A 21,689-nucleotide genomic window follows, 5' to 3' on the forward strand; every position below is an offset into this window, starting at 1 on the left:
GCTTTAAACATCCTTCAAGAAACCTGGAGAACCATTCTACTACTTAAAGAAGTTATGAGAAAGCTCCCTAAGAGATTTCTGGCTGTGTTAAAGAATAAAGGTAGTCATACCTAATATTCACTTTCAAGCTCATTAGAATTGTAAAAATGTTGCTTTTGCCTTGTAAACTGTATTTCTATATATGTTTGCACATGCTTTAATAAATCAGTGCACCTATTTCATATTTTTATAGCAAAATACAAAGAAATAAGGGGTGAGCCAAGGCTTCTGCAAAGTCTGTACATTGAAACAGCCTAAGATCCTTGAGTTTTAATCCTGTTGATCACGTTAATTGGACTCACGAGCATCAGCTCGGTGACATCTGCAGTGTGTTAGCGTTTGTTGTTTAATTAACCTACATGCTAATCCTATTATCAGGAATTATCATCAGAATGTCAGATCCATTTACTGAGCACTGACCATTAACAGCTTGTTTGTGAATATTTGTGAATTAATTCGTGATTTTTCAGCTGTGTAAAATAACTTCAAAAGAAAAAGCAAATCCAGGAATATATTTATTTTCTACAATCTTCCAGTTTCAAGGCCAACATACAAGAGAAAACCAAAGAAAAAACACATAAGAGTGATTCAATAGTTACATTACTCTTGACTACTACATTTTAAACAAAGATTGACCCTTGAATAAGATGACTGAAACATTCCTGGCATAACCAACTGAGGAGTCAAGTAATCAACTTAAGAAAATACTACATAAACACAGCACACACACACGCACGCACACAAATGACTGGCTGTAAAACAACCCCAAACCCAGAAAACTGCAAACATGAAAACAATTCCCTCTCAGATAACAAATGAGCAACAGTACAAAAGAAGTTTTTTCATGAAATTCCGTTGAGTTGTCAGAGCTCGTTAATGAATAATTAAATCAACTTATTATTATTCTGCCAGAAAAATGTATCCTACTTCATTAGGCTGTGTTGTGAGCAGTTGTGAGTATGACTTATAACATTACAGTCTTCTATATTTCACCTGTGATATTTCACATTATTACATTAGATGCACATAATCTATACAAAGTGAATTTAATTTGACTCTTGGTTGTATGGCCTTGTATTCATGATTGTCACCTTTAAGTACTTTAATCTGACAAATAAATGTGGTGTTTTTCATTACTGTCATCTCATACGAGCAGCTAGTGCATGGGCAATTATTCATAGCCACATCGCAGCTATTTATAGACACTAAATGGCAATTATGGTTGTAATATTCAGAAAACTCATAAAGAATTAGAAGACAGTTATAACCCTTAAAAGTACGTCTGCTGAGGTTTTCATGATTTTGTCTAATATATTGTTGCTTTTGCAAACCATTAAGGTTTCGGGTTTATAGCTAAAAAGGCTATGCACCACTTAAGGCTTCTGTGATGTAATGTTATTGCAATATAAGGTCTCACGGTCGGATATTCTACAAACATCGATTGAGAAAATCCCCCACAAGTCGTTATGCTACATCACTGAGATGTTCTACTGCAAGCTGTAAAGAAATGTTGAAAATCTAAAAATAATAAAAATAAAGTAAATCATAAATTGTCTACAGAAAGAGTGTGTTTAGGGCACCTTTGTCTGTGATTACTGTGGGTGCAGTGTTCTGCAACCTGACTGTGCATCTTTTATATTTGTCTGTGTATAGTGTTGTGTTGTGTCTCAGGACGTAGACCAAGCTTTTGACTTTTCCCTTATCTTGTGTGTTCACTTGAGGAGGTTCTGAAGCATGGCGGTAGCGTATGTTGGGCGGGCCTGCTTGTTCTCAATGGCTTTCTTCAAGTACTGAATTCCATCACAGCGTTCCCAGATTTCTTCAAACTGCCTGGGCAGGATCTCTGCCCCTCTCTTCCGGGTCAAACCGGTCTCCTCCAGGCTCAGCTCACACATCTCCATGTCGTCTTTGCCTGAGCAGCCAAAGGGGAAGGATAAAGATTTACTAGCAGTGCATTCACTTGGACACTTGACATCACACAGTTTTAGCCAGAGTCATCTATTTATTAGACTACCACATGCCCATGCTTGGCGTGCTTGCGCTGCTGGCAGTAAACTGAAAATGATACAGTGCTTTTATAAGGTGCTAAAGGTGCATAAAGCAAAAGAATGGGCCGTTTTAGCTCATTGTTAGGTGGTTGCTTGTCAACGTGATGACGTTATATCATATCATGTATAATTTAACTTTTGTGGAGATAAATGAGATGCTACTGTCGTAAAATAAAAGAATAGGATGCTTTCATATGGGGTTATAGGTGCATAAAGGCAAAAACAAGTAAATATAGCCTGATGGTAGATGGTTGCCATGCGAGCTAGCTTACAGTGTTATAATATATTATGTGTAACTGCTGTTCTTTGGCTATAAATTTGATGACACTGTGGTGACATAAAACAGATATGATGCTTTCATAAGGCGCCGTAGGTTCATAAATGCAAAAAACAGCCGGCTGCAAATCATTTCGTAGGCAAGATGACAATGTCTGACAGATAATGTAATAATATGTGATTATCAGGGACCTAACCAAATTTGGTTGCTAAACTCCTAATCATACATTAGTTGGCAGCCAAAGAAACAAGCAAATAAAAACACAAACAGAGAGTTCATGACTTCCAGGAAGATCATGTAGAGCTAAAATAGTGATCTATATCTATATCTATACTGCATATCTATATATATATATATATATATATATATATATATATATATATATATATATATATATATATATATATATATAAGCTGCACTTTCCAAAATAAAAGCTATACTATCCGCTTCTTCTGGGCTATATTCTCAGCAGCATATTAAACATATCAGGTCTCCATAAGGAGAATCCTGTGCTAACAGCTGTCTAAATGACTCGGCTAAAGTTAGTAGCATGCTTGTTGTTTTTGTCTTTGCACTAGGATGATGTCGGTGTAAATGTGCAGTCATATTCGTTGTGTTCCCACTAGTGCTTTCAGGTTAATCTCGTTGAAATAACCTTAACGCCACAACACGGCAAATCTCCGTTAACGAGCTACCCTATACAGAGGGGCTAGACGGCCAACACGTTAACGAGCTAACTGCACTAACACACTAGCTCCCACCCATGTAATTGAGCATTGCATGGCACATCCAACATACTGTTTTACTTTAGTCCATGACTCGCTTACCTTCAGGGTCATACGTCACATGAAAACCAAAATAATTCCAAACGCCAGATCTGAATGAGGGTGGGGAGGTCCACTTCTGTCTCGCTAGCTTGCCCTGCGCTCTTCCTTCTGACCATCCTGTCTGTGTTGAGTGCTCAGTGAATCTGCGTTCGACTACTCCGCCTAGGCTGCACTCTCGAGCCTAGGCGGAGTAGTCAAATGCAGATTCACTGAGCGCTCAACACAGACAGCATTGTCAGAAGGAAAGTTGATAAAATAAATTACAAATTTTGTATTGTTCTTTTTTTTTTCTCCCCTTTGGTTTTCTTTCTTTCTCTCCCCCTCTTTCTTTCATTCTTTCCCCCTGTCCTATCCCACAGTCATGTCTGTCCCGTTTGCAACTGAAAATAAAATAAATTCATAATTATAATAAAGGTCAATCAAATGGACCAATATGATGATCCACTTAAAATAAATCCTCTTGGCATCTTTCTTGGCCTCAAGACAACAATTCTGATGGCTATAGATCCAAACGGGACACAAAAAAAAAAAAAAAAAAAAAAAAATTGAAAAAAAAAAATTGAAAAAAAATTGTATTGTTCGATACATATGCGTACCGAACCGAAAGCACTGTATCGAACGGTTCAATATCGATACGAATATCGTTGCACCCCTAATTTTTATTTTTATATATATATATGAATAAAAATAAATAAAACTGTTGACTCACCTGCGACCAGCACGATGGGTTGTTTGTCTGGATGAAGCTCCATTTGTCTGGCTATCCAGGGCCCATCAAAGTGGGCATACCACCAGCCCTTCTTTTTATTCTGGGGATCCTTGTACTGGTCAGCGGGTCGGATAAAAGGAATGCGGAAATAACGCTGCTGCCGGTTCATGGCTACCTCTTGATGCTGGGTCGTCATCAGAGGAGCTGGGTTCTGTTCAGCTGTAGTGACACAGTGCAATCATTAGAAAAATTAGTAGTAGTAGAGGAGATGGTTTTGTACTTTCACGGCAACAGCTTTAAGTATTCACAACAAAGAACCTGTTATTTTGGCTTATATTAATGTAGCTTTGTACTAGCTTTGGTAAAAGACGAGAACATGCTGAGTGGGACAGGAAACAAAGAATACAGCTTTTAAAACATACAAGATCAAAAAGGAACAGGGATGCCCCATGTAAACACTACAGGGAAAGGCTGGGAAAGCAGCTTTTAGCCTTTTATGAAGTGGTCTCAAATACGACCCCTGCTACATCAGTACAGGCCAAAATCAGGATCCAAATATAAGGAAACAAAGTAAAGCTTTTAAGAGCCATCATATCAAAAGAGAAAGGCAAGAAAATATAGTAAAATTAGAAACAACATCTAATGTTCCCATTGTCCACAATCGAATATTTGTTTTTGAAATGAACAGGAAGACAAATGTAGTACGAGTGTGAGCTTTCAAGGAGCAGAGTAACACTTGTTTGTGTTTTGTGGCACAGAGTATGCTCGGTTGAATTGAGAAGGAAAGCAAGCTGTCATACTAGCAACATGGCTGGCAATTATTTGCTAATTAGAACACCCATTTTTGACAGAGTCGGACAGAAGGTGGCTGAATGTTTAGGCCTTGGCATTTCATCTGTTAACTGAGTGTTGGAAAACATAGGCAGGTTATCTGTGTGCAGGTCACACAGGCGGGTCTCTGCCAATAAAAGTGAAGGGCTGAGGTGGAGAAAATAACCTGCAGTAAGATTTGCATTAGTGACTGTTTATTACAGTACTCATATACAGCGTATGGGAGTGTGCAAATTTATGCTCATGTTTAAAGCAACTTTCAGCTGCTCCCTTATTGTCGAGGGGTCGCCACAACAGGTAGATCTGCATATTTGATTTGGAAGATTTTTATGCTAGATGTCCTTCTTGATGCACTCCAAACAGATTTGTGTCTCCTCTTGGGAACAAAATGGGAACCTTGTTACTCAAATGTGTAAACCACTACAGCACACTTAGTGGAATTATGAAGCAACAGAACACAATATCCTTTACTAACCATAGTCAGTGACACATTTAGGAGCCCTCAGATCGCTCCCGTCATCATTTTGTTTCTTGTTCTTGGATTTCCATGCATGATAGACCTTCAGACGACGGTGAAACTCCTCTCTGCAGGCTGCCAGCAGGTCAATGTCTGTCCCCACAACATAGCATCAGTAAGCATGCATGAAATCAAAACAATCACAAATTGGCAGAAGAATGAAAGAGAGAAGAATGAGCACCTATTTTTATTTAACACAGGCTGGTTTAATCTACATCTATCTTCTGTTTTTCAACATAAAATCCAAATCTGGAACAGATAAGTCGCAAATTACCATTTTATATAGTTTAAGAACCAGTAAAGACATCCAGCAACTAGTTGGCTGCCAACAGTTTCATAATGCCAGGACTGAAAAATTGAACTGCTATTTCCAGAAAACATTGTGTGTGCATGTCTGTGTTTTAGGGTGCAGCATGCCATCTCAGTGAAGAAAACATTCAAAACCGACAGCGCCTTTAGTGAGCATCGGGCTATAATCAGTCAGTTTTAAAGCAGAGTTTTTTGTTGGTAACACCACCGATCCCATCAAAGCAAATGGGTTCCACAAATTAGCCAGATGTCCTTGGAATCCCATCGGGGATATCAGAGTGCCTAACACTGATCAGAGTACTGTATACAGTGACAGTTATAAAGACGTTGGCATAAAGGCATCTGCTTTTCATGCTGACTGAGAAGAAAGTTGGCTGGGAATGACTAGAAAGAGTAAAAGTCAGCCATCCTCCATAATGATGATAATTTCCTCTCTCTCTAACAGTAAAAAACAAGTCGATGAGCCATAGCAGCTGTGGGAACATCCTCACATTGGGTTTTTTTACGTTGCAGGGAAGACATCTTGTGTTCTCACTCTCTACAGCTGCAGTTTTAGCTTTTTAACAGCCACTTTGGCAACTCGAGGAATGACTGAGAGTGCAGATGAAAAGCGTGTGCAGAGAGAGATGGTACCCCATGGTTTTGTGTACCAGAATGGCCAAAACATGAGCTGATGCAGAATTATTTAATGTGGGGGCTGAAAACTGTAAATAATTTTGTGATGAAGCCTCCACTGAAAAAAGCGACCTTCAATCAGGGCTTTAATAACTAAATGTGCATTTGACGGTCGAGTCAATGTGCAGACACTGTTTTTTGAGTGAGGTGAAACTGGGTAGGTTGAGGATTTCTCACCACAGGATGTGTTGATGACATCTCGCAACTCAGCATACTTCCACTTGCTAAGGTCGTACTTTTTCACACCAGCAGCAGCTTTGGTTGCCTGCACCTGAGGACCCCTATGGCAAGGAGCAGATGAGCGGGGGCGAGAGGGAGCAAAAAAGAAAAAGAAGGTGAGTGTGAAGACAGGTAAGTGTGACAAGGTGGGACTATCAAGGGATTGGGAGTTGTTACTTTCAAATATGATTCAGGTTTAACATTTTAGGGCTGTGTCAAAACAGAAAAAGCTACTTTTAACAATAAATCAGAAAATAATGAAAAAAAATTACATATGTACTTTAAAAAATATATAAAAAATTACTAAGATCTAATGTTTAAATTGCAGAAAGAATGGGTGAACATTTGCAACCAGCAGATTTATTAAGGATACCAACCTTAGTGAAAAAATGAAACAATCACTTCACTTCTTATAAACCTTCCTCATTGTCTCAGCTGTTAAAATTCACATTAGGAGCCAGACAGCAGGGGAGCTAAAGAGCACAGTTTGTCCACATCTCTGTGGCCTGTTTTTAAATTCCACGGAATTCCACTCCGTTGTGGAAGAGCTTTTGTACCAAATATTTCTTGTGGAACTTTGAGTGTATTTAAATTTATGTAAAAAAAAAGAGAGATGAATGAAAAACAAAGTGTAACTGTGCACTGCTTTAATAAACAACTACTAAGTCAACTAATGGCAATTGATGGTGTTTTAGCTACTTAACAGACTATTGCAGAGCTCTTATCTCATGTCTCCAGCTTCCCTGCTAAGTATAGGCAGCTAATTCAATAATACAAAGGATTTGTCTCCTCTATTTACAGTTGGCACAACTGTTACTGTCTCTGGGTAGAGGATTGCTGATCTATGAATCATTTACTAAATTACCATTACCATTTAAGATTCACACAGACTGCAAAGATTAAACTGATTTGGGATGATGACCAGTGCTGGCTGAGGCGCGTGCCAGTGTGTAATGGTGATAAACCAGAGGAAAAAAGGTTTTACTTCTGTTGCGGAGAGAAAAAAAAGCTGTGGAAAGGATGTGATGCCCGGGGTTTTGCTTCTGGCAGAACGTAAATGTGAAATGAATCCCATTCCCCATTCAGGAAAAGGAAGACAGAAGGAGGCTGTGATCTTTCCAATATTCTTTAGCTACTAAGTCGGCCATGCCAGCCAATGTGCTTACCTCTACTGCACAAAATCGGCCTAATCTCTGTGCTAGGCACATGCAAAACATGTGTCTCTCTTCCTCTAGTTGGTTGCCAGAGGTCACCTGACTTACAGGAATACTTAGAGTCTACAACATGGGCTCTGGAGCCAGCGCTGACATAAGAAGCTTTTCGATCCAATGTAATTTGTGCTCACTGAAAACTACAGGTAAAAGCGTGCATAGGCTATTGAATGCTTTCTCCTAACATTAAACACAATGTAGCTGCAGAAATACAGTGATGCATATTGTATCTGAAACACCCGAGCTTTATTTAGGACAAGGTTTAGAGGTATAAGGAGAGCAGAGATAGAACTGTTAAACTTTCAGCAGTTTATGTAAATGGATCTGTTTTTCACTTCCCTTTTTTACATGGGATGTGCAGTTGTTCCCGCAAATAACCTCAAAATGCAGTTTCCTGCATAGCTACACAAAGATACTAAGTGTCCTCATATAGAAAGAGTGAAAAGTGAATGAGAGCGTGATTTTGAATACAGCTTGTTTGAGTACTAAACATTTTATATTAGTATTAAACATTTTGGGAAGGATATATCATATTTTGGTTAAACTTCTCTAACTGAAAACACTCTCAAAACTAGAGAATTAATACAGTCCAATTTTTTTTACCATTGAAAACTTTGCTTGTTAAGAGCCGCTGACACCACCAGTTAGAATACAGAGCGACAGTGGAGTAAGTCATACTGCCACAAAATTATAAACTACTGTATGCATGCAAATCCGAACCCATCGCTGAGGACAGTATGTTCAGTCTGTGTGGTACACCAGCACTATGAAGGCTGCAGTCATGGTTTAACCCCTGCAGAAACAAAAAGATCCGATACTGCGCTCATCTGACACTGATGATTTAGTGTGCCATATTAATTTATGGGTAATTATGATTACATATAATGAATTATCTTCTGATTCGTGTTAAAATTTGCTTTTGTAAAAGAAAAAGCAATCATGCAGATCATCAAAAAATTAGACTGGAGCGTTTTTTTCAGAATAAGGATTACAGATTTGTGTGTTGTTTTTGCATCATTGCTATAATCTTGCAGATATTTTAAGCGACTTAGCGATTCAGGACTACGACAGCAATTAAGCGAGTAAGGGAGTTAGTGAGTGAATCACTACTGCTGGTGTTAGGTACACTTGGACACTGGCAGTTACGGAAAGCTGCGCTGATATCTTACATGGCTCTGGCTGAGGATGAAGAGATAGGAAGATCTGAAAAAAACTCATCACTGGGAGAAAACACAGCAACAGGAGAAAAGGCAGTTACACAAGCAAACTGACGTCAATAGTCCTTATTTACTGTGTACAGAATACATCTGTATGAAAATGTGGGCACTGTGCTTTACATATACATTACCTGCGCAGAGCTGCATCCATCTGGCTTTCATCAGTTATGAGCTCGGCCTCATTCTGAGCGATTCTCATGGCTAACTCCCTGTCTCTTCTCTCCTGCTCGAGTACGGCAGCACGTTGGGCCTGTTCCTCACGTTCCTGAGCCAATTGGATTTCAAGCTCGGCCTGTAAACGGACACATAAACACAAAAGTATCGTAACACAGTACTTAATTCATCTGCCTAATGTGTCGATAAACCTAGCTCCAGTCAAAATACTATAATACTAATTATATTATAATACTATTATATACCAGACAGCACAGAGATGTGTTTGCCCAATGTGCCCAAGCCTGATTAGACTTATTTAAGATAAGATAAGATAAGATAGAACTTTATTAATCCCTCGGGTGGGTTCCTCTGGGAAATTCGATTTCCAAAAAAGCACAGCACCGACAGAAGTTACAGAGTTATACACACACACATATATATAAATACAGAGACAATATAAATAAAATATACGAAGGGGATAAATAGAATAAATAGGAATAAAAATAAAAATACAAGTGAATTGCACATTTCAAGTATTGAGTCTATTGCACCGTTGACTATTTACAAAAGTATTGCACAAAAGGTATTGCACAGTGAGGTGAAGAGGCACTACAGCTTAGTTGTTCCCTCCTTTGTCCTCCTGTTTCCCCTCCCTCTCCCCTCCAGAGAGGAGTTAAACAGTCTGATGGCGTGTGGGACAAAGGAGTTTTTAAGTCTGTTAGTTCTTGTCTTTGGGAGAAGCAACCTTTATCCCCCTTTTGGGCTGCTAATAAAGCTTTAGTGGTTATTTGTCTAGACAGAACAAAGCAAACAACTGAGAAACATTCAAAAGTTGGGAGATTTTTATAGACTTGACCCAAATTCAAAGTCCAGGTTTTTATGTGTTCATTTTTTCATTTTAACTAGCTAAGAGAAAGCTGTAACATAAATCAACAAATCAATAAATGTTCATGTATATAGGCTGCATAGTGTGCATTCTTCTCCTGTGTCTTATTATAGAAAGCCTCTAATGAAGTCCTCATTGCATACTTTTCTCTGAGGAGCTTTAAATATGAATACCTCTCCAGGTGAGAATATACTGCATTATTCATATTGTAGGGTGGCAGCTGTGTTACATGACCAGAGTGAAGCACGAGGGCTGAAACTCGACTGGAGAACACCCGAAACAATACATACTCTTTGGCACTGTCCTCGGGATTTTGACAATGTTTCCTGAATATACCAAATTGAATGTATTGTTTGTAAAATGAGGCACTGACTGACACCCTCATTCATTTCACAAGAAACACCAAGTTAAAAAAAAGAAAGACAGAAAAAGGAAAAGGACATGGCTGCAGAAATGACCAAAGTTATTTGTGTTGAAAAATATTCATTATACAACAGCGAACTACAGGAACACCACATGGGAAGTTTTTGTCTGAGCGGTGTTCCTTCAAGAAAATAAGCTCTGCAGAATTGAAGTGAAGGATATTGTGCTAGGGTAAGCTTTGTCATGGCTGAAAATAGCAGAGAACATAAAGCCAAATTCTATGAAAGTCACAGCAGACACCCATGGAAAGTTTACTGTTGAAGTCTGAGCTGTGGATCAAACCAGTTTTCCAAACAGTGTTCTTGGACATGTGGCTTATGACAGCCTGGTCTCACTTCTAGGGAAAAAAGTGCATACAGATGTCCAACTGGACTGGGGTGAATAAAAATGGGAGGATGGGTCAGGGCGGCTTTAGACATGAAAAGTAAGGAAAGGTGAGATATAAAAATAGAACTGAAAAAGAAAAAAAATGGTGTAGCATCAAGGTCAGAGGAGAGAACGGATAAACAGTACTGAAACAAAAATCAGCAAACACATAGAGCTGGAAAAGGTGGCAAAGTGGAGATGAGATTAAGGGGCATGATAATAAAACACTGGACAGAACAAGGTGGGATTAACTAGTTTAGTTAACAGAAACCAGGCAGAAGTGGAGTCATCAGTCAAGACCCTGTGGGTAATCCACTGGGAGTCCAACCAATGTCATGACCCAGCTGTTGCTGTAGGACACCAAACAGCAAATAAATGTTACAGCTGTAGGCAGCATTTGCCAGCAAGGGGAAACATTAGAGCCATTTCAATGGCTTTGGAGCTACATTATTTGGAGGTACACCGCTTTAGGTGTGTAATTTGTCAATTTTAACACCTTTGCTCGAAATCAAATATTAAAAATAGGCTTTTAAGGTGAAGCCGATATATTGCTCTGTTTATTACACAGTTGTGTGAAAAAGAAGTTTTCACTCAGTGAAAAACTAAGTAACCATTACAGCTTCTATAGGAATTAAGAGCATAAGTAGCAGCCATGTGATACTAATCAAATGCATCTCATTAACTGATCATTAGGAATTGTGAGCACTTCTATGAAAGCAGCGATTTTAGCATTTTGCTTTGTCTTTGTCTGGAGCATTCAGGTGTGTGTTAACACAACAGCACAAACCTTCCAGGAGTGGACCTCCCACCAAATTTTATTTTGGAATAATTAAGTTTGAGCCAAATAATCTTATGTTTGCACATAATGAACAGCTCCATATTTGGCACAAAAACCCAGACATAGCATATCAGCATAAATACCTCATACCAACTCTCAAGCACATTGGTGGAGAGGAGACAATTAGGCTACGTACACACTGCAGGTCTTAATGCTCAATTTCGATTTTTTGATCAAATCCGACTTTTTTGTCTGCTTGTTCACACTACAAATAAAATGTGACAGCAAACGTGCTCTAGTGTGAACCCTCAAAGCGGCCCGCATGTGCAAAAGAAGACGTCACACACAATGCGCTCTGTTCAGACCCAGACCAAACAGTATTGTTTGACTGATGGCCCTTAAAATGAAGACTTGTTTCGGACTTTACGTTTCCCAATTTTACTTAAAGTTATAAGGTTATTTTGTTATTTACATATGGCCTAATAATGATCCTTATTGCTGTTTTAGAGAGGAGCGGTGCTTCAAAGGATAGCTGCAGATTTCTGTCAGAATCTGCAGATTATACAGTACAAATAAAATGTTCACGTTTCTCCAACGTTGTCTTCCTAACAGTTTCACTGACATCTACACTAAATGGCCAGAAAGCGTTCATGATGTCTTCTCTGGCGCTGATAATCGGCATCTGTCTTGTTTCAGTGACGTAAAAGACGGATTTAATGCGACATGACCATTCAAACAGCAGTCGCTTTCTAAAACATCAGATATGTATCGGATTCAGTACCACATAGGAAAGTGACCCAGATCGGATTTGAAAATATCGGATTTGTGCCGTTCACACTGTCATACAATGATCGGATATGGGTCGCATAGGGTCAAAAAAATCGGATTTGATGCGCTTTCGCCTGCAGTGTGAACGTAGCCTTAGAGCTTCTTTCATATCCACACCTTGCAGTCATTGAGTTGATCATGAAGTCCTTTCTATTTCAAAGTATTCTAGGGTAAAATCTGAAACCATCTACCTTACAGCTAAAGCATGGCCCAAACTAGATCATACACCAGGGATATAATTCTAAGCACAGCTGCAAATTTACAACAAAATGAAAAAGAAAAGAATCAAAGTGTTGCAATGGCCCAGAGCTCAATCTGATTGAAATGCCATGGCGGGACATTAAGTGATTTGTGCAAAAATGAATGCCTGTAAACTTCAATGAACTGAAGCAATGCTGTATAGATGAGTGGGCCAAAATTCCTCTACGGCGATGTGAGAGACAGACAAAAACATACTGAAAAGGGTTACTTCAAATTATTACACAAGCAACTGAATCACAGGCAAGACTTAATTTTTCATAGGACTGTGAAAATTGTCTTTTCACACGATTCTATGAGTGCAACCAGTAAAGCACTATTTTTTATTTTAATCCAAGGACTGAAATTGTCTGCCACTGCAGTGGAGTGCAGGTCATTTATAAGAAGCTTAAATAAAACTGCAAGGTTTTCATTAAATTCATTCAGTGGAGTTAAAGTAGAATTTTGAAGAAGTTAGTAGTTGTTAGTTTTCCAATTTTTACGTTTTTACTTTTCAACAGAAGAGCACAGAAGTATTCAATGGGGAAATTTTCCAAACCTGCATGGCCTTGTCCTCTTCCTCTCTCTTTTTTCTGTCCTCCTCATCTTGCTTTCTTTTCAGCTCCATCTCTGCTTTCCTAAAATGTTGAGACAAAAAGGAAAATCAGAATATTTACTAAAAACAACATTTCTGAAAGTGTCAAAAAATGTTTCCTCCCCAGGCTGATTGCTCTAGAGGCCAGTGTGCCACATCAGTGAAGCACAGACCCCACTTTTGTCTTTTATTGTCTTTTGAGTCACAGTTGTTTTACACTAAAACTGTGTTTAATAATCACATTTTGGTTGCTAAACGATTGAGTGGAGTTGAACATATTTATTTTACATCTAACCTTGCAGCGTTTTATCTGTGCTTCTCAGGAGAGCTGTTAGAGCTCTGTGCAGGACTAGCTTCCCTGCAGCTTTTATTGCACTTATGCTTTTTTTGGCCAATTGAAACATTGTCTGCACTTTACCCAACTGTTCTTCTTTGTACTCCACTCTGTATGAAATGAGTGGACGTAAATTAGACTGTTAGTTTTTCTTCTTCTGGTTTCTTGGTGTGGAGTAGGGGATAAAAGTTTGTTTCTCCCAAGGCAATACTAGGAGAATCACTGTACATTATACACAAACACATATACTAGTAATTTTGCACTTAGCACTTACAGTCGTCTCTCTTCTTCCTCCTGTTTGCGTCGCTGCTCTTCCTGCTCCCTGCTCTTTCTCTCTTTCTCCATCTCGTCCTCGATGCATTTCAGCCTCTCGCTCTCTTCTTCCTCCTGCTTCTTCTTTTGCATGGAAGCAAGCAGCTGCTCTGAACGTTTCACCAGTCCTTGATACTCCGTGTCAATCTCCTTCCTGGTCATCAGTGTGGTCTAGTTGTTCAACAAAACAGCAAAGGATGATTGGAAAGGATAAAGTAGAAATACATGTCTTTATTCTGCTGTTCAACCATCAGATTTTGGGCCTCAGGTCTGAGTGGAGTTCAAACATGGCTCTCACAATGTATTTATCAGTATTAAAAACTGATCAAATGCCGATAGGATGTTAGCAGGCTAGCATGAGTGTGCTAGAATGAAAATATGCCCTGTGCTGATTTGAATTTGAATCATAAAGAAGAGTCACAAATGCCCAAACTTGCCACACTTTTCTGATTCCATAGCACAACCATCCCATGTGGCTACAAGTTAGACACTGACTGACATTGTGTGTACGTGTCACTTGAGTGCCACAGCCACAATGCTCACTTCTCCACGCACTTGTCAGACAATCAGCAGGGGGAGAAGAGGTCACCATATTGTGCACATTCATAAGAATGAGCCACTAACAGCATCACAGGGAGGGAAGATGACAAGGTCTTGTCCCTATTGTACAATGGTCTGATTGACAGGCACTGGCATCTCATGCATTATTCACAACGAGATGTCGTGCCATAAACAACTTCTACATACTTAGAACACCGTAAGTGTCAATAGCAGGGGTGTTAATAGGCTAACAAATCAACATTAGGAGGGCGGAGTGGCTTATTTGGATAGAGGGGGGAGAAAGAGCTAGGAGTCAATGGTTCTTTAGTGTGAGTCAGGATACTTCAAGGAACCTATGAGCTCTCTAACTTGTTAATTAGATACAGGCCACTACCAAAGAGAAAATCAAAACTACTGGAGAATACAGTGCCCAGATATCTGGATGATTTGCTGTACCTAGAGGGTCCAATAAGGTGGGTGTTTATTGCACAGGGAGGGCTGGGATTTCAATAGCCAAGTCCAATCATTTAGAAAAACAACCCCGCTAAATTAAATTATTGGAGAGAAGAAGAATCTTGCTCTACAAGCTCTTCTTTTTATCCTCAGGTGAGTGAAAATATTGATTCTGGAGGATAAAATGAGAATGGCCACTGCAAGACAGACTATAGTGTATAACTCCAGGATGAGGTCTTTGTCTAAAAGAAGACTGTCAGTGCCACAGAGCTAAAAGTCTGCATGCAGGTAGCAATATACAATAAATATGAGGCAGTAAGGCTTCAAACAATCTATCTGATCTGAAAAATCTTCCCTTAAAATACATAGTTCAAAAGAACAAAATATCCCACATACAGTACATACAGAGAAAACTCAGAGTGTATTATGCTTTGAACCAAAAATTAAAAGTCCTCACCTTTATCTTCGCTAACAGAGCATCTATGGCGGCAGCCAGCTCCTGAACTTGCTTGGCCATCTCCTGTTTTCCCTCCTTCAGCCCATTCACCACCTCATTGAACCTTTCCATGTGTTTCTTCAGGTTTCGAACCTTCACCATACCATCGATTCTGTGGGCCGTGATAAAAATGCAGACTTACAAATGAGTATATTACTAAGAAATGAAAGCATAAGAGTTTTATTCTAATGACCGCTAATAAAATAACCCTGTTTTAAATCATGCTTTTTATTTGTTCTTGTTTCTAATGTCTCTGTAAAGCACTTTGAATCACCTTGTTGTTGAATTGTGCTATACAAATAAACTTGCCTTGCCTTGTTAAAGACCTCATTTAGTCCAACTGAGGAAAATGCATTTTAGTTTTCATTGCATTCTCTCTTTTATTACATCCCTCATTTATGTGAAAAGAAAGTGATGCCTTTGCATTTTAGCACTTGAAAGGAATTAAAAGATCAATGAATGTTTCCTCATCTTTGGATTCATTTTATTTGCATATTAAACATGAACTCAATTCTCAGTTCTTTTGTGGAACTGATGATATAAATGTGTGAATGCCAGCATAAACGTTTCCTGTGCACAAACTGCCACTCACCCACTCTCAATCAAAATCTCATTGCAAGGAACTATCTGAAAACGCATGTACAGTGAGACACTTCCCATATAGTGACACTCCATTTCTCCACAGTCCACTGATGACTTTTTAGATTGATTTAAACTTGTACATGCTTGATACAGGAAAGCCATCAAAACCTACCAAGTGTGAACCAGTTTCAAGAAAAAGCAAACTGAGAGTGCCAAGTGAAAAAAAGACAGCAAATGGCACAGAAAAACAGAAATGATGCTGCATGTGTTTGTGGGCTTGTATAAGTTCTGGGTCCCAGGAACAGGAGGAGACTCACCGTGGCTTATGCTTCTTCTTAGACAACCACATGCGGACAGTCTTTTGCATCTTGATGCAGGCCACAGCTCTGTAACTCATCTTGTTCTTAACTAAAAAGAAAGAAAATACTTTTTCACAAAGCATAGAATCAAACCTACTTTCAATGACTGCATACCTTAAATCCTATATAATTTTTATACATCTTTGTACTTGGTGGCATAACAATCCTGCTCTAGTAATAGGTTATGCAAGGACAAGGTTTTGAAGAATCAAATAAAATATGAAATGCAGTAGTAAAAACAATACTTTAAAAGATAAACACCAGAAAACCTTGAGAGTGAGCACTCGTAATAACATAAACACTAAATCCTCCTTCTCTTGTGCTGTTTTGTAGCAGTGTATACACCTGAGACTGCCACCTGTCTGTCTGTCCTGCACTCTCTCTCTCTGGTTGTGCAATAAAAGTATGAACATGTATTTATAAGTTACACTTGTGCTTGAGGAGGAAGAGCCAGCAGCAGCTGACAGATGGAGAGAATAGACAGACTGTTCCCTGTTTGTGAAGGACTGCTGGAAAAGTTTAACATAACTAATTGTCTGTCCTGAATCAGTCTTATTAGGTAATGTTCAAATAATGTTATCATCCCAGTGTTTTCAGTGTGGGAGAAAGTACTCAGGGCCTTCAAGTTACGCACTACGAAAGGCAGCAACAAGTTTAATGTTCAGAAACCTAAAGTATGTATCAGCAGCAGAATGGAGCTAAAAACAAATGTTTGATTCAGTTCTATGAAGCTTTGAGTATTTTGGATTAGTAGCACTGCTGTGTTTGTTGCATCATATTGCTGTAATTGTTTATATGCTTTATATATTCTGAGGTAAGTTGATCTATAGTGTTACATCATATTCTATAAGGATGTTATGTGTTTGTATACTTTCTGCCCAGTTTGACCCATTTAGCAGAAGTCAGCCTGTTTAAGGCTCTGATATCTATTCTGTATGACTTAAAGCAGTTATGACATGGTCTGATTTTCTCACCCAATAAAGGAATATTTCATATATCAGTCTACTCTTCATTTTATCAGAAACAGTTATCACAGCTCGTACATTTTCTTTTTACACATATATGTAAGCATTGAGCCAAATGTAATAATGCCAACAAATTAAACGAACAATATTTGTCTCTTATATATAATACATCTATAGATACACTGTCAAAGATACTTGTCTTTGAGTGAAGATTTAGGGTGATAGGAAATATAAATAACTGCAACTTGAATCTTTACTGAAGCTCAGTATTTGACACGGAGTTCAAACTCACTGCTGTAATAACTAATAATGATTAATATAATAACTATAATAGTGGCCATATTATATTTACATTACCAAAGTGAGATGACTTTAGTCTCATGAACAACATCAGCTAATTGTTATTTACTAGCTAATCTTAAAATGACTGTTCAGCACAGAAATGAAGCCCAAAAATCATGTTTTACTGTCCTGTGGTCTCAGCCTCAGATACTTATCAAATCACACAAAGCTCATGTAGAAAGAAATGAACAAAGCTGTATGAAACGTTTCCAGCTGTTAGTATCATGGTTGCTAGGCAACCTGGGCAGTTCGACGGAGGCTAGAGCATCCCATTTCACAAGCCTACAAGCCTCGCAGTTCCGGTCTCAGCGGTCTTTGAGTACGCGGCCCTTGAGGACCGTTAAGGCTGCGTACTTTAAGGCTGCAGACCCTGAATTGGGATACAGCCATACATACATGTTTTGGTTTGTGCAACTGGTCCGTCAGGTTATTGTCTCCCCAGAAACATTTCCGTTGTGTTTTGTGTAATTTTGCAGCGTTTTTCTTTTTGCAGCATTTTTCTTTTTGCAAGTGTTTTCTGAAGTTGCAGTCCGTTTGGCCTCTCAGAGCCACCGTAGCACAAACTACTATAATAGCTATTATTAACCAGCAGCAGTACACTATAAAAGGCTTTCTTTCACCTGCTCACCAACACAAACAAAGCAGCGATAATAAGATGAAGCACTGAAATCACAGGAAGGAAATAATGTCCAGGACCAGGGGTATAAATTTACTCAGGCCACTTATCCACAGAGTATGCGGTCAAGCAGAGGCAGCGTTCTGTTATAGCTGCCATGTAATTTCATTTTATGCTTTTGCACATACACACAGAAGCCAGCCTGCACTTTGTTAAATTGTGGAAATCAATAGCTTGGCACTGACTGTAATGGTACAAGGAACTGCTTTTAGAATACTATTCAATCTTGCTGGAGGCTGCTTCATTTGATGTTCTGAAAGAAAAATCAGTGTAAAAGCACAAACCCAGGTGACGAAGTGTACGGCAGCAAAAAGGGACTCTCTATTTAAGCTACAAAGAGGCTGCTAATGTTCGACAGTAATTTCATGTTTGTTCATTCTCCTTAAAAGATGGTAAATGATTTCAAATAAACCACAGCGAAAACAGAGGAATGACATAACACAAAGAAAACTGAAATTATTTGACTACATTACAAATATTATTGCTTGCATATCTAAAGCTGGTTGGCTACTTATTTTAAATTCTTCACGAAATGAACCTACGTTTGATGACAGACAAGCAGCACCACTGGACCTTCTTCCAGAGGCTGCACACCAGCCACTTGTTGACTTTCTTCAGCAGCTCTGCGAGGTGGTCTGGATCAGACTTCATGATCTGGTCGAACTCGGCAAACTGGCGCACACACACAGCCAAATGTCAAGTTATAATTCAGTCAAATTTAGTATTAATGAAGATATTATGGCTAACAGATTCGTATGTAATGATCTACAACATTAATATTTTACCTTTCCGGGGCGGAAGAACACCCTTGTCAGTCCAAACTTGAAGTCCTTATCATTCAATCCTAGAGCTTTGAACAAAGCCTAATAGAAGAACAACATTCAATCACTCAACAATATCGTATAAGTGCAGGGTTTCAGGCTACTAAACTGTTTATATTTGTTAATCATTTCCCAAGTGGGTCAGTGTGGCTTTTTTTTGCAATGCAAATTACACAACTAATTAGGGTTTACTTTAAACAGATTAGCTTGTTGTTTAAACTCGACTGTAGACGCTGGATTTCTTCAGTGAAACAGAAAACTATTCAACTTAAGCCCACCTTGCAGAAAAGCCGAGGATTCAGCCGTGTAAGCTTATCCGGCATATACTGCTTATACATGTTGTAAAGCTCATGGAAAGGAGCCCTGGAGGGGAAGCCCCCCTGCATCAGGTCCAACACCGACACCATTCCTAATCATGAGAAACACACAAAGAGAGAAAGTAATCAGAAAAACACATCATCCATGCATGTATGTGAGAAAACCTCCATGCCTATCCAAGAGGGGCACAATAGCACAATCTACTTTAATGTGTTCTCATTCATAAAGGCTGTTGCAGGATTATATTGACATTAATTATTGAAAACACCAGCACCCTTTACCCAAATATTTTTTCTATCCCTCCTCTGTACATGTCCAAACCATCTTGAGTCTGTAACTTGGGCACTTCCAGCTAGGTCTCCTGCCTTTTCTTTAGTACCATCTCCAAACACCATAGCACATCTCACTACCATCCAGAAAACCTTTCACTCTTGCTGCTGTCCTTCTGTCATCCAATCCGCCCTTCCTGCACTCTCTTCTTCCCCTCTCTTGAGTACTAACATCCCAGATATTTAAACTACAACTACAACACCACCTTTCTTACGTCTATCTTCACCATTCCACCTGTCTCCCTCTCATCTGTCTTTCTTCTAGTGACGTTCATTCTTCTCGTCTCCAAGAAGAATTAAACATTTCACAATATCATCTGCAAATATCACAATACATGTAGACTCCCACTTGACTTCAAGTGTTATTGTGCCCATTACCACCGCAAATAAAAAAAGGCTCAGAGCCAATCACTGACATAATCCCACTTCCACCTTGAAACCATCTGAAGTGCTTCAAAGAGCAAGTCAGACTAACCTGTTGAAACTCTTCCATTAACAGTGGAGCTAAACTGGAAGTATTTTAATTCTCTTAAAGATTATAAATTATAACTATTTAATCAAAACACTGTTTTGGTTTTACCTGAGCATTGCAGCTGGGAGAGAATAAGAGCTCCTTCAAACTGGTGGTTGACCATCTTCAGATTGGGTTTTACACAGCGGATGAAACTTGAACCCTGTTAAAACAAAGACTAATTAGGAAATATTGGTCAAACATACACAAAATGCATTTTATAACATCCATTTTGTGTGCACAGTAAACACAAAGGCTGTAATAATGTTTTTAGACTCTGAGAAAAAGGATAGAAAATAGACGGCGAAACAGAGATGTAAATTTTACTTACAGTGCTACGAAGCTTCTCCAGCAGCAGATTCAGTTGGGTCTGTGTGTTAAAACAGACAAAAGGAAATGCTTATTTTTTATTTTGGGTATTTGTGGTGAAGGTCGCCAAGACACACATGCTGGAGAATACGTACAGGGTGGGGAGCAGTTATATATAGTCAAGCAAGACCCAAAGCACAGTAAATATCGTGCATCTCTTTTATGCAAAGAGACTGATCATTACAACAAAGGATATTTATCTTTCTAATTTTCTCTCCCCATAACACAATCTAGCTGTTTATCTCTTTGTAAAATAGTGTGTAAGATGCACACAGTCCTTGTGCTTGAGTCCACATCTGGTGAATAAGTGATGATGACAAAGAAGCTACGTTAGTAATACAGAAACTCAGAGACTTTGAAAAGATGGTGCGATGATGTAAAGGTTTGAAATGGTGCACAAACACTTTTTATTCATCGAAAAAGACAGCCCAACACATGGAGCTGGGAGATAAGTCATGCGCAGCCTTGTATTACTTTGGTCTCTGTGATACGTAAGAAATGCACTTGAAAGTTGTGTACTTTCGCTTTTGTGTGAAACCCCGAGTGTCTCATCTCTTCTCTCTTTTATTTCTTTCCACTAGCCCTGCTTTCTAACTCCTCTCTAGTATACCTCAAGCTGACTTTATCCAGCTTTATCCACCAAGGAAGAATTTCTCAGAGGAAAGAATTGGAAGACTGGAGGATATCTAAGAGGGGGACCTTGAATAAAGGAAGGGAAACAAGGATGAGAAGGAGAGTGGAAAGGAGAAAAGTCACAGGAAAGGTCTGGATGTTAGAGTTGGTTTACTTTTTTTAAATCACAAATCTGAAACCTAATAAGGATAGTGATAATTGTGTTTTTACTTTTAAAGTCTAAAACAACAAATTTCTTAAATCAAGAAAATAAAATTCAAAATGTAAACCTACATAATGAAACAGTGGAAAAATTCCAGGATGCACAAAAGTCAAAATTAAAGCATTTCATCTTTAATTTGGACGACATGTGATACAATAATATGAAATATTATAGCGTCTTAGTGTTTGGTATGAAAAAGTGCAATATTTAAATTTTTTGGTAAAGTTAAGGGGTTTTGTTCACGTGTAGTTATGATATGTTTATGTTCAAGGACTTTTTCTAACAGTCAAGAAACTAC

The 21,689-nt window shown here is 38.7% G+C and overlaps 1 protein-coding gene across 1 annotated transcript in view; it reads right to left on the minus strand.

Moving 5' to 3' along the window:
* Positions 1 to 541: 541 nt before the first annotated feature.
* The window catches only part of myo6b (myosin VIb), a 39,423-nt gene continuing 18,275 nt past the window's right edge, over positions 542 to 21,689 (minus strand). The window contains exons 19-32 of the mRNA XM_085441334.1: positions 20,519 to 20,557; positions 20,257 to 20,350; positions 19,308 to 19,438; positions 18,994 to 19,071; positions 18,751 to 18,880; positions 16,184 to 16,274; positions 15,246 to 15,396; positions 13,758 to 13,966; positions 13,114 to 13,192; positions 9,012 to 9,172; positions 6,411 to 6,514; positions 5,208 to 5,342; positions 3,902 to 4,120; positions 542 to 1,951 (exon numbers count right to left, since the gene is read on the minus strand). Coding sequence (XP_085297460.1) covers positions 1,752 to 1,951; positions 3,902 to 4,120; positions 5,208 to 5,342; positions 6,411 to 6,514; positions 9,012 to 9,172; positions 13,114 to 13,192; positions 13,758 to 13,966; positions 15,246 to 15,396; positions 16,184 to 16,274; positions 18,751 to 18,880; positions 18,994 to 19,071; positions 19,308 to 19,438; positions 20,257 to 20,350; positions 20,519 to 20,557 — 1,821 coding nt within the window. The 3' untranslated portion in view covers positions 542 to 1,751. The remainder of the gene's footprint in view (positions 1,952 to 3,901; positions 4,121 to 5,207; positions 5,343 to 6,410; positions 6,515 to 9,011; positions 9,173 to 13,113; positions 13,193 to 13,757; positions 13,967 to 15,245; positions 15,397 to 16,183; positions 16,275 to 18,750; positions 18,881 to 18,993; positions 19,072 to 19,307; positions 19,439 to 20,256; positions 20,351 to 20,518; positions 20,558 to 21,689) is intronic.

Source organism: Copadichromis virginalis, linkage group LG19 (assembly GCF_057382275.1).
Source record: "Copadichromis virginalis isolate Kocher_CV1m ecotype Utaka linkage group LG19, C_Virginalis_male_GT1.1, whole genome shotgun sequence".
Classification (NCBI taxonomy): domain Eukaryota; kingdom Metazoa; phylum Chordata; class Actinopteri; order Cichliformes; family Cichlidae; genus Copadichromis; species Copadichromis virginalis.